The sequence below is a fragment of the Scyliorhinus canicula genome, chromosome 13 (genome assembly GCF_902713615.1).
Source record: "Scyliorhinus canicula chromosome 13, sScyCan1.1, whole genome shotgun sequence".
Taxonomy (NCBI): domain Eukaryota; kingdom Metazoa; phylum Chordata; class Chondrichthyes; order Carcharhiniformes; family Scyliorhinidae; genus Scyliorhinus; species Scyliorhinus canicula.
The window spans coordinates 29,932,896-29,951,339 of NC_052158.1; the positions used below are offsets into that span (position 1 = coordinate 29,932,896).

Sequence of the window (18,444 nt, forward strand, 5' to 3'; positions counted from 1 at the left end):
TCCACCAATCTCCCTGGCCGCGCCCCGCTTACGGAGCTGATGAGCCAGCATTCTACTCGCCTTCTCCCCATATTCATAAACCGCTCCCTGTCCCTTCCTCCACTGAGCTTCCGCCTTTCTGGTGGTCAGTAAGTCGAACTTGGCCTGAAGATTACGCCGCTCCCCCAGCAATCCCTCCTCCCGGAGCCTCTGCGTATCTCCTGTCCACCCTCACCATCTCCCCCACCAACCTCTCCCTTTATCTTTGATCTCCCCTCTCCCTATGGGCTCGGATGGAAATCAACTCCCCTCTAATCACCGCCTTCAATGCCTCCTAAACTGTCCCCACTCGAACCTCCCCATTATCATTGGCCTCTAGGTACCTCTTGATACACCCCCGAACCCGCCCGCCCACCTCCTCATCCGCCAACAGCCCCACCTCCAGGCGCCAGAGCAGGCGCTGGTCCCTCTCCTCCCCCAGCCCAAGGTCTACCCAGTGCGGGGCGTGGTCCGAAATGACTATGGCCAAATACTCGGCATTCTCCACCCTCAAAATCAGCCCCCTGCTCAGAACAAAAAAATCGATCCGGGAATAGGCTTTATGCACGTGGGAGAAAAATGAATACACCCTGGCCCTCGGCCTCGCGAACCTCCAAGGATCCACCCCTCCCATCTGGTCCATAAACCCCCTCTTAGCCGCCGCGGGCCTCCTGCCCGTCCTGGACATGGATCGATCCAATGGTGGATCCAGCACTGTGTTAAAGTCCCCCCCAGTATCAGGCCCCCCGTCTCTAGATCTGGAATGCGGCCCAACATGCGCCGCATAAAACCCGCATCGTCCCAGTTCGGGGCATAGACATTCACCAGCACCACCCGCTCCCCCTGCAGCTTGTCGCTCACCATCACATACCTCCCGCCACTAGCAGCCTCCACCTTTGACACCTCAAACTACACCCTTTTTCCCACCAGGATCGCCACCCCCCGTTTCTTTGCATCCAGCCCCAAATGAAACACGGCCCACCCATCCCTTCCTCATTCTAACCTGGTCCGCCACCTTCAGGTGCGTCTCCTGGAGCATAGCCACGTCCGCCTTCAGCCCCTTCAGGTGCATAAACACCCGATACCCCCCATTCCCGGTACCCCCCCCCCCACCATTCCCCCCCCCCCCTCCCAGGCTAGGACCCCTCCCAGCCGCGTTACTCCCTCCATAGCACTCCCGTGAGCCAGCTAACTTCTGCTGACCCCGGCGACTCCCGCCACACTTCTGACCCCTCCCAACGTGGGGCTACTTCTCCTCTCCCATGCCCATCAGCAGACCCTCCTCGTCCCCCTCCCGCTCTCGCGCGGGGAAAATTGCCCGCGCTTCTCAGCTCCGACCCCGCCCCATCCACTCTCAGTGCTGGAAACCAAAGAAAAGCCCGCACTTTCACCCTGCCCGACCCCGCCTCCTCTAGGGTAGCTCCCATTGTCGGCCCCCACCACCAGCTCCCACACTCCAAGTCTACCCCCCGACTCAAGCCCATCCACCGAAACCACGCAAAAAGACAGCGTTCCACCCGCCCTAGAAACAACACACAACCAGCATAAAACAGAGAACCCCCCCCCACCAAAAATTAACACAGTTACATACAAACCCCCGCCCCCGACCCTCAGTTAGAGTCCAACTTCTCGGCCTGTAGAAAGGCCCACGCCTCCTCCAGGGACTCAAAGTAAAAGTGACGGTCCTTGTAGGTGACCCACAAACGCGCCGGCTGTAACATGCCAAACTTCACACTCTTTCTGTGGAGCACCGCCTTCGTCCGGTTTTACCCGGCCCTCCGCTTAGCCACTTCCGCACTCCAGTCCTGGTAGATCCGCACCACCGTGTTCACCCACCTGCTACTCCGCTCCTTCTTGGCCCACCTAAGCACGCACTCTCGGTCAACGAACCGGTGGAACCGCACCAGCACCGCCCGTGGCAGCTCATTCGGCTTGGGCCTCCTGGCCAGTATTCTGTGAGCCCCCTCCCGCTTCAGGGGCCCCTGGAAGGACCCAGCTTCCATCAGTGAGTTCAGCAAGACGACCACATAGGCCCCCAGGTCTGACCCCTCCAGCCCCTCCGTGAGGCCCAGGATCCGCAAATTTTTCCGCCTCGACCGGTTCTGCCACTTCTTATGGAGCGCCTCATGCATCTCCACCTTTACCATGAGGGCCGAGACCTCATCCTCTCTTTCGGAGGCTTGTTGTCGGAGCTCCCGGATTGCCGCCCCCTGGGCTGTCTGCGTCTCCAGCAGCTTATTAGTAGTAGCCTTCAGCGATTCTAGCAGCTCCACTTTGAGCTCCCGAAAGCAGCGCTGGAGAGTCTCCTGCTGCTCCTGCGCCCACCGCCCCATTCCTCGAGGCCTCCGCCGGCCGCCATCTTGTTTTTCTTCCCCCACTTTTTCATAGGTGCTGCCACCGCTTTTTTGCTGGCCCCCCTCCTGGTCCAGACCATAAACCACTGGGGATCTGCCGCTGACACCTTTCCACGTCGGGAACCATCGATCAAGTACCGCTGGGGGCCCTAAAAAGAGCCCAAAAGTCTGTTCCTAGTGGGACCTGCCGAACGTGCGGCTTAGCTCCGCATAGCTGCAACCGGAAGTCATGGCCTCCTTTGTTTAATCACAAGATTAAATTTGGATTTTCAATTTTCATGAAGATGAAGACGGCATGAAGGAACTGGCTGAAGTTTGCACCTGATATTCGCATTTCCCTCTCCTCCTTTGAACCTGATTCAAGTGAGATCATGAGTATCAAATAGGCTCCCCTTTCTGATTGAAGGGAAGCAAACGTGGCGTGTGTCGTGAAGGCCGGTCAGCGTGGGTAATGAAGGTCGGCTAACATGGGTCCCGAAGATCAACCGGCGTGGGTCGCAAGGGTCAGCCAGTTGGCAAAAATGGGTCCCAGGAGAAGTTTGAAAAACACTGGTTTAGAGGCCACAAAAGAGCAGTGGTAGCCTGGGGCATGGTATTTCAATCAGGAGATTAGAGAAGTATGCAGCATGGGTAATACAATAATCATGGGTGACTTCAACCTGCATATTAGACTGGGTAAAGCTAGTGAGCACCAAAAATGTGGAAGATGTCTTTCTGGAGTGTGTTTAAGGATGGTTTTCGAAAGGGCAGCACGATGGCATAGTGGTTAGCACTGCTGCTGCACAGCGCTGAGGTCCCATGTTCGATCCTGACTCTGGGTCACTGTCCATGTGGAGTTTGCACATTCTCCCAGTGTTTGTGTGGATTTCGCATCCATGACCCAAAAGATATGCAGGGTAGGTGGATTGGCCTCGTAATCCAACCCCTTCAGCTCTGGGATTAACCTAGTGAATCTCCTCTGCACACCCTCCAGTGCCAGTACGTCCTTTCTCAAGTAAGGAGACCAAAACTGAACACAATACTCCAGGTGTGGCCTCACTAACACCTTATACAATTGCAGCATAACCTCCCTCCCTCTAGCAATGAAGGACAAAATTCCATTCGCCTTCTTAATCACCTGTTGCACTTGTAAACCAACTTTCTGTGATTTATGCACTAGCACACGCAGGTCTCTCTGCACAGCAGCATGCTTTAATATTTTATCATTTAAATAATAATCCCGTTTGCTGTTATTCCTACCAAAATGGATAACCTCACATTTGTCAACATTGTATTCCATCTGCCAGACCCTAGCCCATTCACTTAACTTATCCAAATCCCTCTGCAGACTTCCAGTATCCTCTGCACTTTTCGCTTTCCCACTCATTTTAGTGTCATCTGCAAACTTGGACACATTGCCCTTGGTCCCCAACTCCAAATCATCTATGATTTTTATTTTATAGTGTATTATGATTTGAAGAATTACCATGATTAGTAATTGAATGAAAACTCAACTACTTATTCGCTAAAGATAATCAATCTGACCTAATTTTATATTGACAAATAAAGTTTACCATAGGCACAGCTGACAAATAAAGTTCCACTGAACTTTGCCAAAAAGCACAGATTTGACCTCTATTATTTGGGAACTAAGAAGGGATAACGGATATCCAGAGTTCCGAATAGACACGGAGATCCATCAGTACTCTAAATTTATATTAATACATTTTTAAAAAAGGATTCTTATCTATAGCAGTCAGTTGAGGAAGAACCTATAGAACTGGCTATCTTAGATCTTGTATAATGAGAAAGAACTTTTTAATACTTTTCCAGTCATGGATCCTTCGAAAATTCGATAGATTCTGGAATGATTCCTGTAGGTTGGAAGGTAGCAAATGTCAATCCACTATTGAAGAAGAGAGGTGGAGAGAAAACAGGGTACTTCAGAGGTTTCAGCCTCCCATCACCGTAGGGAAAATACTGGAGCCTATTATAATGGTTGTGGTTAATGGATACTCTGATGATTTTGTTGGATTTATGAATGGGAAATCACGGGGGGAATTCAGCACCCCCATCTCGCCCTTCTTGGTGTCCGGACGAGGATATTGAATCCCGCGGGAGGCCTCTCGTGAGATTTATGATGCTTCAAACGTCACGTGAGATTCATCGGAATCTTGCAAAATGTCGCAGTCTGGATCTTGCCCTCACTGGGCGTGATTCAGATCAGCATATTTAAATAAGCCGTACGCTCACTTAAATATGCGTTTGCCTCATTCACATGGCACCAGGGCTCAATGGCCACGCCTGTGAGACATTGACAGTGTGCTGTTTCGCACTGGTCCACACAAACCCAGAGCACCTGATGGGTCTCCCAGGCCATTGGAGACCCCTGGGTGGTCAGGGACAGGGCAGGGTGGCACTCTGACTCTTCCCCTGGCACCCAGACACTGTGGCACTGCCAGCTTAGCACCTTGGCAGTGCAATCTGGGCACCCTGGTAGTGCCAATGTATCTGAGTGGCACTGCTGGCGTTCCAGGATGGCAGTGCCAGGCTGACTTGGTGCCAGGTTGACACTGCCAGGTATCGGGCCTGGGGCCCTTTTCAGGTGGGGGGAATGAAGGGGGGGGGGGGGTGGTGAGGTTCCCGGGGGGCCTTCCCAAATTTGGAGAGTGAGAGCGGGATCAGAAACTGGGGGAGGGGGCTGAAAGGGGAAGGTGGGGTGAAAAACGGGGTGGCCAGGCAAAACGGTGCACCGATCTGCAAAATCCCTCTAAGTATGGTCACGGCGGAGAGAATCTCCGAGACCAAAATAAATGGCAAAGTGCCGTTGAACGGCGAGAACCTGAGGTGCCGAGAGACACCCCGTCAAACGTGCTGATCAGCGAACTTTAACTCAAGACCACTGAATCACCTTGCATGTTGGAGTTTGTTAATGAAATTGATAAAGGGAAGTCGGTGGATAGAATATCGTTGGATTTGCAGAAGGCTCTTGATGAAGTCTCTCAGGAGGTTGGTGAGTAAAATTAAAGCATGTAGGATAGGAGGTAATACACTGGAGTGGATTAAGGATGGGTTAAGAGGCAGAAAACAGAAAGCAGGAATAAATAGGTCATTCTCATATTGACAGGCTGTGACCAGCCGGGTACTGCACGGATCAGTACTTTGAGCGCCAGCTGTTTACAATATTACATCAGTGATTTTGTTCTTGAAAATACAGAAAAATGTGTCATTTGAAACATGGAAGTCTGGCAATATCTGGTCTGAGAGGATACAGGGAAAGATCCCACAAAAGGTTAATAGCAGCTGCAAAGAGCAGGATTATAAAATGCAGATTCTTGCTCACAAGCAGGCTTATCAAACACACAGGTTTCATGTGGTAAGCTAAAACAATGGCTCACACCTTCATGGAATGTAGCTATCTCAGGAAGTATCTGGAAAAGCATGGATGAGAGTTTCAATTGAATTAAGTGACGAATGTTTAAAACAGGCAGGTCTTTCAAGTCATAACCAAGTTAAATTTTAGCATACAGCTAAAAGCAAAGTCTCACACCTTAATTGAAATAAACTCTCTCAGTAAACAGCTGGAAAGGATGGGTGATGCTCAGTCGAATTTGGTGTCAATTCTAAAGTGTAAAATTCTACGCACATCAAGTCAATTAAAAGAAAATTAGAGACGACCTGTCTACGAGAGACAGAATTTAGTCAAAATCAAAGGCAAAGTTATGAGCTGGGGACAATTATAAAATTAAATTATTCGAAAGACAGAAATTAAAAGTAACACCTATTGAAACCAAAGGAACTTTGAACATCACAAAGCATTTTGTAATCAGATCTGAGAGGTGACGTTATGCCCAAAATGAATAATTAGTTGTATTCAAATGTTTACATCAAAGATACTTTTTAACAATCAAAGTGAAACAAGCTCATTTACAATAAAGTCGTTAAAACTTAATAACTCTTCAAGAGAATATAAACCCAGGGAGCAGCAACAGAAAAAAAAAATAGCAACAGGAGAGAAGGGGAGGAGAACTCAGAGAGAGAGAGAGAGAGAGAGAGAGAGAGAGCTCGGTCATTGGGAAAGACAAGGCAAGCAGCCGAGTTTAAACAGTTATACATCTAAGGAAGACTAGAATTTAAACAGGAGTCAGAGTCAGCTTAGAGATAGCTAGCAGAGTTAGCTCTTATAGCTCAGTACATGGATCAACAAGACACAGCAACAGAGCTAACCAGCGAATACATCCCAAGAAGACCAGAATTCAAAGAGGATTGAGTGTCAAGGTGGGCCTGAAGGTCCCTACAACCAACCAGCAGGATCCAGAAGCAAGATCTTTTTACCTTTCTGTAAAGAAAGTGTTTGCAGCTTTTAAAAGAAAAAATATAATAATAAAATAACTTAACCTGAAAAAGTGGTTTATTCCTGAAAGTCTACGTTACTTACTTAGCAATGCAGGACCCAGGACATCGATGCTATTAAGTGGTAAGTAGATAAAATCTTTGGTGAAGGTATGGGTTATACCGGGGGATAACTTGAAAATATAGTTTGACCTGAATGGCACCCACTGAAGCCTCCATCGGAGTCAGAGAGTGAGAATCCCTGTTCACCATTTAGAATATTGGCCCATTTTGGTATAGGGGGAATTCTAAGAAGAGTGGTGGGTTTTCAAAAACAATTTGGATTTGGGAACCAAATGTAATATTTTCCAAGTTCCTGGATGACACAATACTGTGCGCAAACGTGTGTTGTGAGGAAGCTGCAAAGCGGCTTCAAGACGATTTGGGCCAACTTTAGTGAGCAAGCAAGAACCGTGGCAGATTGAATGTGGAAAAATGTGAGGTTATCTGCTCGAGGAGGAGGAACAGATGTGTATTTCTTCAATGGCAAGAGATTAGAATGTGTAGATTATTGATAGATTTCTGATTAAAAATAACCGGGGATAGATAGTATGTGTAAAATGCATTGAAGTGTCCACTCAGTAATGATCTGATTGAATAGTGGAGCAGGCTCGATGGCCTTCTCATGTTCCTATGTGCAAAGGGACCTGGGTGTAATTTGTCAACAAGTCAAATTTGAACTGTTGCCCTTTATAAATGTTATGAATAAATAAATTTATGGAAAGGAATGCTGTGGTTAGCTGGCTGTTTGGATGCACATGGCTGCTCATCTAAGCGACCTGCTGCTTGAGAAATGATTTCAGTTGTTCTGTCACACAGTTTGATTCGGAGAACAGCTTCCAGAAGAGGCCTTTGTTGGACTGAGATTATCTGGGCGGCTTGGCTCTATTCAGCCTGGGTTGGCGCCATGAACATGCCAACAATCTCCACGACTGCCCCACCTCCAACCATCACCTATTCCTCTGAGGTTCTGCAGGCAACTTGTCAAAGTAGCTCCTTTTACACAAGAGACCTTCACTACTCATAAGCCATTGAGTTTAAAGGCCTAGTTCCAGCAAATAACTCGTCGGAGGCCACCAGGTCGGAAAAGCAGGTGTGAGGTGGGCAGCTTCAGTTATATTGGTAGCAAGAATACAGAATGCTGGGGAAAAAAAACTCAGCAGGCCTGGCAGCATGTGTAGGGAGAGAAACAGAGTTAATGGGAGGGAGTTTCCTCCCCCTCTGTGGCCTGTTCTGCAGGGCAGGAGGGTAGTTTGCCAGTGGCCGATGGCCTGTACTTCTGATCTCACCATTGTCATCTGAGTTTTCCATTAAACAAATCCCTCATGGTGGGAAACCTGTGGCAGGGGTGCACCAACGGGGGCACCAGACGTTCCAACCAGTGTGTACGGCCAGAAAATCTCACCCAACATTGAGAGTACGTTCGGCTCTTTGTCAGAGCTAAAGAGAGGGAGAGATGTGTTAGATATTAAACAGTCACGGTGAGAGATTGCAATGAGATGGAACAACTTTAAGAACAAAAGACAGGCCTGGTATGGGGGGGAGGGGGGGGGGGGGGCAGAGGGAGTGGGGGGGGGGGTGATTGGGGAGGGTTTTTGCTTTGCGACAATATATGTATAGGATATTTTTTTGAAAGACGGAGGATATTTTTTTAAGATGGAGGAAAAGGGTCACAATCTAATGTTAAGCCCTGAGGGCTGGACCATGCCTCATCGGAAGATGAGGTGTCTCTCCACCAGTTTGCGTTGGCTACACTGGAGCATGGTTGCAGGCCAAGGGCGGATGTGTGGGCACGACAGCAAGATGCTGAGTTAAAATGGCAAGCCACGGAAAGGTCGGCGGTCATGCTTACGGACTGAACGAAGGCGTTCGCAAAGCAGTCACCCAGGACGCGATTCACCGATCGCAGGACTAAGTGTCCGCGCCGTCGGGCAGTAGGGATTCTGGCCCCTTCACGCCGCTCCAGCCTTACATCCTGGCATGGACTGGAGGCGGCACCAACCCGCGCATGCGCAGTGGCGAAGCGGCAACCGACGCATGTGCGGTAGACTAGCGGAACACTCCGGCCCCGATGCAACATGGCGCAGGGGTTCATGGGGCCGGAAGCGGAACAAAAAGGCCCAGGGGGGGAGGAGCCGGCCTGCCAATTGGTGAAGGAGCACTTTTCCCCCCCCCCCGCCCGACCCTTCGTGCAGGGATCCTGCCAGAAACGACTGATGTGTTAGGCAGGTTGGTTCGACGTTGACTGCAACTGGATGCAGGGAAGCTAGATACAAACGTCTGACATTGGAGATGATCCAACACTGTTTTATTTAACTAGTGGACTGCTGTACATGTTCAGCTGTGTGTTGACACTCTACTAATCCAACTGATGACCTCTTACTGGCTTGACCAGACTTACTAGCTACCGCATGGTAATAGCGCTCACTAGCTTGTGCACTCTGACTGTCTCAGTGGCTGGGTCCTGAGAGTGGGAGAGTCTTAATGTCCTGTGGGCTTTATAGTGTTGGTGTCCTGTCTGGTGATTGGTTGTTCTGTGGTGTGTGTTCATTGGTCATCCTGTGTGTCAATCACTGCCTGTCTGCATCTCATTATATACATGAGTGGATATTATGACAGCGACGAGGGGTGAATGGCGCCGACGGGGCTCTGCCGTTTCCGTTCGGCCCATGCGGGCCGTTGAATCGGCGGCCCGGCCGCGGACAGCAGCCCGCGACCGGCACTGCGCCAAACGCGGTCGTAAATGGCGTCGATTCTCCGCACCTCGGAGAATCGCGCACTGGCGTCGGGGCGGCGTGGCGCAGTGGCGGTGTTTCTCCGGCCCAGCGTGGGGCTGGGAGCATCGCGCCCCCAGTCTGCGCTTAGTCTCCCCGAACTGGCTTGCTCCCCCGGGAGGATATTAACTCAGGCAGCGTACAGTTCACACAAATGCCTGAAGCCAGGACTGTGAAGTGGTTTTGCAATTCGTGCACTGGCTTTGACACAGACCAATGTGCAGAAGCTGTCAATGGGGCGTGGTAAGGTTTACTTCCCTCAAAGAGCAACTGATGAAATTGTGAAACTTCCCACTTGCTTGCCAAACCTGGTTTCCTGTTCTGTTGTGCAGAGTGGGTCAGACACTGTGCTTTCCCCCTCTGGGACAGTGGGTCAGACATTGTCCTTTCCCCCTGTGGGACTGGGTGGGACAGTGGGTCAGACACTGTCCTTTCCCCCTCTGGGACTGGGTGGGACAGTGGGTCAGACACTGTCCTTTCCCCCTCTGGGACTGGGTGGGACAGTGGGTCAGACACTGTCCTTTCCTCTCTGGGACTGGGCGGAATATTGTGTTGGACACTGTCCTTTCCCCCTCTGGAACTGGGTGCTGAGTTCGGGCATAATCTGTTCAAAATTTACAGATCACCTCTTTGAGCCCCTAGACTCTATAACCTCGCCCAATCTCTCCACCCCTCCCTTTCTCTGTTATGCCCAACCCATCTGCAATATCTACCCAGTTTCAATTCTGACCATTTGAGCTCTGTAGATTTTAATTATTTCACTATTATTTCTGGGCCTCAGCTGCCTGGACTCCAAGCTCTGGAATTTCCTCTCCACGCCATCTCTCTTTCTCTGCCTCACTTCCCACCTTTGAGGTGCTTCTTCAAACCTACCCCACTGAGCAAGAATTCAGTCACCTTGGTCTTACAACTCCCCATGTCCGTCTCTGAGAATCAGTCCGGAGAAGAGCTGAGGGGATGTTTTGCTACATTGAAGGTGCTATATAAATCCAAGTTGTTGTTGTTGACTCATTTTCACTTCACCCCCTCTCCTTCCCAGTGGAAAATAGGAGCTGACCCAGATCTTCTCTTGGATCAAAGACTGGACAGCTTTGAGCACTGCGTGATTCACGGAATAGTTCCAGTGAACCTCATGAATTTGAACAAGTCGATCAAATCTCCCCTCACCCTTCTTCTCTCCCAAAAGAACAGTCCCTACCTCTCTGATCTATCCTCATAACTGAAGTTTCTCATCCCTGGTGTTATGGGTCAGGGTTTAGAGAACCCCAAAGTGTATCATGGAGTTCACCTGACCCATAACATTTAACAGATTGTGGTATGGCGAGCACACGGCCCACTCTACAAGTGTGGAAGAGCAGAAATGGACGAGTATTTTTTAAAACAAAACAATGTTTATTCTTTGAACTCAAGTTAACCTTTCTAAAACAAACAGTGAACATCTTAGCAACCAGTAAATCAAATCCACCCCCCCAAAGAATACAATACTAAGTAATCTGTATGCTGTTCGTTTAACATCCAAAAGACTTAACAAACCTCTAAACAGAAGCACATCAGGGTTTACATTCAATACTGAAAACATTTATAATTCCCAATTCACCAAATGATCCATAGTCTTTGGATGGCAGACTTCAGATGCAGCCCGCTGAAAAAACAGACAGACCCAAGCTTTTTCTCAAACCGAAACTAAAAAGCAGAAGTAGAGCTCAGCTCCACCCACACTGACATCACACCAATAACATGAGCAGCTTTATTTCTTAAAGGTACATTTCTTAAACACCCATTTTTTAAAGGCACTCTCACATGACACTGGAAGCAGTCTTGTAATTCTCTTCTGCACTCTCTCCAATGCGTTCACATCCTTCCAAATCTGTGGCCCAGAACTGTATACAATATTCCAGCTGAGGTTGAACTAGTGTTTTGTTTCAGTTCAGCATAACCTCCGTGCTCTTGTAGTGTATGCCCCTGTTATAAAGCCCAGAATAATGTATGATTTATTAACTGCTCTCTCCAGCTGTCCTGCCACCTTCAATGCTCGATGCACATATACACCCAGGTCCCTCTGTTCCTGTACCTCCTTAAGAAGTGAAGTTCTTGTCAGCAGCAACCCCCAGGTATCAAAAACATTGAGGGAAGGGAACTGGGGAAATGAGGCTGGCTGGGGAGCTAAGGTACATGCATTTTGGTCGACCGGCTGAGAAAACAGGAAGCTGCGAGAATTGTAAAAGGGAAGAGATAAACCCTGTTGTTGTAAGCTTTCTGAAAGAGCAGCTGGAGTGACTTGGTGATAAACAGAGTGAGCGGGGTGGGGGCAGGGAGGAGGATGTTTCACTGCTCTGCACTTTGGACCTAAACTCTCGAATTTCTGTTGGGACCCGCCCGTTGTTTTGCCTCCAGGCAGTAGCTGAGAAAGCATAGATTCCTATCAGGGGCACAGCTGCACTCTTAAACGTGCGTTTTACAACATTCACTATCCATGGGCAAGTAAGTGCTCTGGACAAGTTAGCACAGCACCACAGATACAACACAAACCCTCGCCTGTTGGAGTTGAGAAGCAGCAAGAACTCAGCACAGTAACCCAAAACTCAGTCGGACAAGACAGCCCAGAGGAGAAGGGGCACATTTGTGAAAACAAGCTACTGTTCGGGCTGCAGAGAGAAGCGACTATGTAGAGGCCGCCAGCGCGACGTGTCAAGGTGAGAGCCTCGTTGTTTATGCTTCACTTGAAGGCCTTGAAATGTTCCAAAGCGCGTAATAGCTATGAAGTATTTTTGGGGTGTGCTCAGTTTTAATGTACAATAAGAAGTCTTACAACACCAGGTTAACGTCCAACATGTTTGTTTCAAACACCAGCTTTCGGAGCGCTGCTCCTTCCTGAGGTGAATGAAGAGGTATGTTCCAGAAACATATATCCAGACAAATTCAAAGATGCCAGACAATGCTTAGTATGCGGGCATTAGCAGGTGATTAAATCTTTACAGATCCAGAGATAGGGGTAACCCCAGGTTAAAGTGGTGTGAATTGTCTCAAGCCAGGGCAATTGGTAGGATTTTGCAAGCCCAGGCCAGATGGTGGGGGATGAAAGTAATGCGACACGAATCCCAAATGCCGGTTGAGGCCGTACTCATTCTTCGTGCACAAGTTTGAACAAGACCTCCTCACCGCACAGGACCTTCAACCAACGTTATACACCAGATACATCGATGACTTTTCTTTCCTTTAGACCCACGGCGAAGAATCACTGAAACGACTACACGATGACATCAATAAGTTCCATCCCACCATCAGACTCACCATGGACTACTCTCCAAAATCAGTTGCATTCTTGGACACACTCATCTCCATCAAGGACGGTCACCTCAACACTTCGCTTTATCGCAAGCCCACGGATAATCTCACGATGCTCCACTTCTCCAGCTTCCACCTGAAACACATTAAAGAAGCCATCCCCTATGGACAAGCCATATACACAGGATCTGCTCAGACGAGGAGGAGCGTAACAGACATCTACAGACGCTGAAAGATGCCCTCGTACGAATGTGATATGGAGCTCGACTCATCGATCGACAGTTCCAACGCGCCACAGCAAAAAACCACACCGACCTCCTCAGAAGACAAACACGGGACACAACCGACAGAGTACCCTTCATCGTCCAGTATTTTCCAGGAGCGGAGAAACTACGACATCTTTTTTGCAGCCTTCAACACATCGTCGATGAAGATGAACATCTTGCCGAAGTCATTCCCACACCCTCATTACTTGCCTTCAAACAACCGCGCAACCTCAAACAAGCCATTGTTTGCAGCAAACTACCCAGCCTTCAGAACAGCAACCACGGCATACACAACACTGCCATGGCAATCTCTGCAAGACGTGACAGATCATCGACATGGATATCACCATTGCACGTGAGAACACCACCCACCAGATATGCGACTCGGCCAACGTTGTGTCCCTCATACGCTGCAGAAAAGGATGTCCCGAAGAGTGGTACATTGGCGAGACCATGCAGACACTGCGACAATGAATGAATGGACATTGCGCGACAATCACCAGGCAGGAATGTTCCCTTCCAGTCGGGAACACTTCAGCAGTCAAAGGCATTCAGCCTCTGATCTCCGGACAAGCGTTCTCCAAGGCGGCCTACAGGAAGCGCAACAACGCAGAATCGCTGAGCAGAAACTTATAGCCAAGTTCCGCACACATGAGTGCGGCCTCAACCGGGACCTGGGATTCATGTTGCATTACATTCATCCCCCACCATCTGTCCTGGGCTTGCAAAATCCTACCAACTGTCCTGGCTTGAGGCAATTCACACCTCTTTAACCTGGGGTTACCCCCATCTCTGGATCTGTAAAGATTTAATCACCTGCGAATGCTCGCATTCTAAGCATTGTCTGGCATCTTTGAATTGATCTAAAATGTTTCTGGAACATACCTCTTCATTCACCTGAGGAAGGAGCAGTGCTCCGAAAGCTAGTGTTTGAAACAAACATGTTGGACTTTAAATTGGTGTTGTAAGACATCTTACTGTGCTCACCGCAGTCCAATGCCGGCATCTCCACATCAGTTTTAATGTGGGAGACGCAGCAGTCAATTGGTGCACAGCAAGATCCACGGACAGCGGCACGCTGATTCTTTTCAAATTCAGTTTCGCAGGATGTGGGACTTGCTGGCTAGGCCCAGAATCCATTTCCCACCCCTAATTACCCCTTGAGAAGGTGGTTCTGAGCTGCCTTCTTGAACCACTGCAGTCCCTGTGGCGCAGGTACACCCAAGGTGCTGTTAGGGAGGGAGTTCCAGGAATTTGACCCAGCGACAGTGAAGGAGCAGCTGGGGATAAGGCAGGGGGTGTGGGACAGGGTAGAATGCTCTTTCAGAGAGCCAGGGCAGACCCGATGGGCTGAATGGTCTTCTGTGAAGGGTGAAAAGAGATATGGAGCAAAAGCAGGTTGCGGTGCAGTTCAGGCATGACCTGGTTGAATGGTGGAAAAGGCCTGATGGGCCGAGTGGCCTCCTCCCGTCCTGAATATTGCTCCGATGACAGAGGAGGGACAAGTGGAATGTTATCTCTTTGCCAAAAGTCCCACCAGTTTCACCTTTACCAGAGCCAAGAGTCAGCATTACGTCAATTTGTTTTGATTATTTGTTCATGGGATCTGGGCGGTGGTGGCTCAGCCAGCATTTACTGTCCAATCCTGATGTGCTTAGAAAAGGCCCGGTGCCGATTTGCAGATGGCAACTAATCATTAGGAAAGAGGCCGCATAGAAATTTCTGCCATTCCAAAAGGAAAGTGCAGTCAGCACTCACCACCCCAAACACCCAATGCACACTGCAATTCATAGCCCTCGATCCCGAGCCTGATACACAAGACCCCATCCATGGGACCTGTTGGGGGTAGATGGTGTATGAGCAGGGGTAAGAATGGCAACCTGGTTTTCCATTCCAGCTTCTGGCACCATCGCCCCTCCCACCCACCCCCAACTGCAGCCCTGGCAAGAGGGGAGGCCTCAGGAAATTTTATTGCTGGAGTAAAGATATCCTGCTGCAGTTATACAGGTGAGGTCAGACCTGGAGAGCTGTGGACAATTTTGCTCTCCTCTCCTAAAGAAGGATAGACTTGCCTTAGATGGAGTGCGTCAAAGGCTACTCGAATGAATGGGTTGGAATATGAGCAGAGACCGGGTAGGGCTGGGCCTAGCTATTCTGGAGTTTAAAAGAATGAGATCCTGGGGCACGATTCCCCATCCTCCCAGACGGGTGTTTCTCGGCAGCGTGGAGACAGCACGACGTTCGCTAGCAGCGGGTTTCTCTGCTTCCGCCGCTTGTCAATGGGGTTTCCCACTGAAGCCAGGAAATCTGTGGGGGAATGGACAGGGTAGATGCTGAGCAATTCTTTCCTCCCCTTCACCAATGGCTGGAAAGTCTAGAACGATGGGGTTATAAACTCAGGACGAAAGGTTGGCCACTCAGGCCTTAGGTGAGGTGAAATGTCTTCTCTCAAAAGATTGTTAACCCAAAGGGTCGTGGCTATTCCATTATTGAGTATATTCATGGCTCTGAATATGTTTTTGGGAGTAGGGGGAATCAAGGGACCTGGGGAGAGGGTTGGTAGACTTGAGTTGAAGATCATTAATGGTTTTATTAATGATTAAATAACCCATCCTTGTTAACTCTTCCTTCATTCCTCCTCTTTATTCCCTCTCCCAACCCCACCCACACCACCTATGCCAATCCCAGACGCAGGTCTAGACTCAATAGGAGACACTGGTCCTCGCTTTTGCCATCAGGGGAGCATCCAGAATGGAGAAGCCGGTGAAGACCCTCGGGCATCGGCTGCTTCACGCCACGGCCAAGGTGCAGCTGGCCAATCGGATGCTGCGAGGCAAACGCCTCCGCCAGGTGTCAGCTTCCCGCTCAACCATAGGTTACATGGGGAGCTCCAGTCGCCACCCTCCCTTGAGGAGAAAGGGCACCAACAAGAAGCTGCATGGCAGGAAGAAGGTCCTCCGCACCAAGTCACGGTGGTCGATAGACACGGACACGAAAGCTATACACCTCCTGTTCCTACTTTGTTTGATTGTGGGGTTACAGGTCTACAACGCCTACGAGAATCTGGACGACAACCTCCTCCTCTATGACATTGACCAGCTGGAGAAGACTCTGCACCGGGAGCTTCTTGGTCAGACGCTGGCACTGAATAAACTCACCAAGCTGCTGAGGGATTACCTTGTCACCTACGTTCATGAGAAGCCCCTGTTCTTGTCCATCAATGGCCCCGCTGGTGTTGGCAAGAGCCACTTGGGGAGACTGATCGGCAAGCACTTCAGGTTCCAGCTGGGGTCTGGCATCGTCCTGCAGCACTCCGTGAGGTACCAGCAGCTGTCAGGACATTCCGGCCAGCACTCCAAACTGGCCGCCCGGATCTCAGCCATCTTTTCCGAAGCCCGCCGGGCCCAGCGGGTCCCGGTCCTCCTCTTCGACGAGATGGAGCTGGCGCCGGCGGAGCTGCTGAGCTTCGTCGGGCGCCTGCTGCGCTCCGAGCACACCAGCGCTGTCTACATCTTCTTCAGCAAGCTGGGCCAGGACTGGATCATGCAGTCGATCCGCCGCAGACTGGCCCCTCGGGCCACGCGCCGCATGGCCCAGCTCAGCCGGGAGCTGACGCAGCAGTTTACCCGCCGGCACCCCATCTGGCGGTCGCCGGAGATCATCCCGCTCCGCCCGCTGGAGCGGGCCCACGTGGTGCAGTGCTTCCACCAGCTGATGGATTGGGTGGGCCTCTACCCCTGCCAGCGGCAGGTGGAGACAATGGCCAACACGCTCAACTACTACAGAGCCAGGCAAAAACTGTACGCCCAGCAAGGCTGCAAACATGTCCCTTCAATGGTCAAGAAGCTCACTGAGCAGAAGCAACTGGAAGGTTTGAAGAAGAAAATGGTCCTCCAATGCCACAAACATGGAATTTATCCATGGCATATGCTTTCCGTAATCAACCACTCCTTAATACATTCCTGAAATGCTGAATGCACACATATGAAACCAAAGTGAAGTTCTATCAGATTGACCTCTCACTGGCTTCAACCTGTTGATTTTTTAATGTATATCATTTTTTACATTCTCAAATTTGGGAACTACTCAGATTAGATTTTTTTCCCTTTTAAACTCAATGACAAAAAACAATGACAGTTGAAATGAACAAATTTGAGCAACATTTCACACCAAAGATGAATATGACATTGTGGATGATGTAAGGTGTTTGCACCTCTTAAAACGCATTTCGCTAACATCTGGACTTGCAATTGTATGTACTTTCAATTTCCACAAGATAAATACATAATGTACCTGCAGACTCAGTGTCATTCTTTTGTTTTACCATCTGTTCACACTTTGGCACTCCGTATTCACCAAATAAATCCGGTGCTGAGGCTGGATAGCGATCTATTGCACAAGAAGCATTCACTATGAGTAGATGTTTAATGCAGGGCAGAGGGAATGGCAGACAAAGAGTTATAGAACCTTGTAAATACTACAGTGAAATAACCTGTTTGTGTCAAAGAATGAAATGTGTTTGGTAAAGTATTGTTGTTATCCCAGAGAAACTGCAAAGTGACAGTGGTCGGTGCTGACTCAATGGGCCAAATGGCCTGGAACTGTAGCCGCTCGATGGCTGGCAACCGAGTGCAGGTCAAGGTCAAGGCAACACAAGTCGGATATCATTTTGCCTTTTTCGATCTTTCTCATCCCTTCATGTTTTACTCCATTTGACATTGCTTGACCTTCTACAGTTCAAATGGCACTGTCTTGGAAGTTCAATCCCAACACACGTGCACATTGTATGTGGGTGTCACTGATTGGCCAGCATGTATTGCCCATCCCTAATTGCCCTTGCATTGAGCGGCTTGCTGGACCCTTGCTAGAGCCATTTCTGACGGCACATTGCTGTGGATCTGGAGAGCAGTGCAGGCCCGATAAAAGCAAATTAATGCGGATGCTAGAATCTGAACCAAAAACAGAAAATACTGGACAATCTCAGCAGATCTGACAGCGTCTGTGGCGAGAGCAGGGAGCTAACATTTCAAGTCTGGATGACTCTTTATCAAAGCTAGAGAAAACTGGAAAGAGGGTCAGAATAATACTGTTGTGGGGGGTGGGGAGGCATGGAATGGTAGTGCTAGATAGAGGGCCAGTGATAGGTGGAGATTGACAAAGATGTTGTGGACAGAAAGGCAAAAGGAATGTAAATGGTGGTGATCAAGTTTAAGAAACAGTGAGACAACACTGGGTTAACGTCCAACAGGTTTGTTTCGAATCACTAGCTTTCAGAGCATTGCTCCTTCCTCAGGTGAATGAAGAGGTATGTTCCAGAAACATTTACATAGGCAAAAGTCAAAGATGCAATACCCTACTTTGATTGTGAGCATTTGC

At 49.4% G+C, this 18,444-nt stretch overlaps 1 protein-coding gene across 1 annotated transcript; it reads left to right on the top strand.

Moving 5' to 3' along the window:
• Positions 1-11,808: 11,808 nt before the first annotated feature.
• LOC119976210 (torsin-4A-A-like) lies at positions 11,809-17,366 on the top strand. Its single transcript, XM_038816525.1, has 2 exons — positions 11,809-12,210; positions 15,757-17,366. The coding sequence occupies exon 2, from the start codon at positions 15,820-15,822 to the stop codon at positions 17,032-17,034; it is 1,215 nt and encodes a 404-aa protein (XP_038672453.1). The 5' UTR covers positions 11,809-12,210; positions 15,757-15,819; the 3' UTR covers positions 17,035-17,366.
• The last annotated feature ends 1,078 nt before the right edge of the window (positions 17,367-18,444 follow it).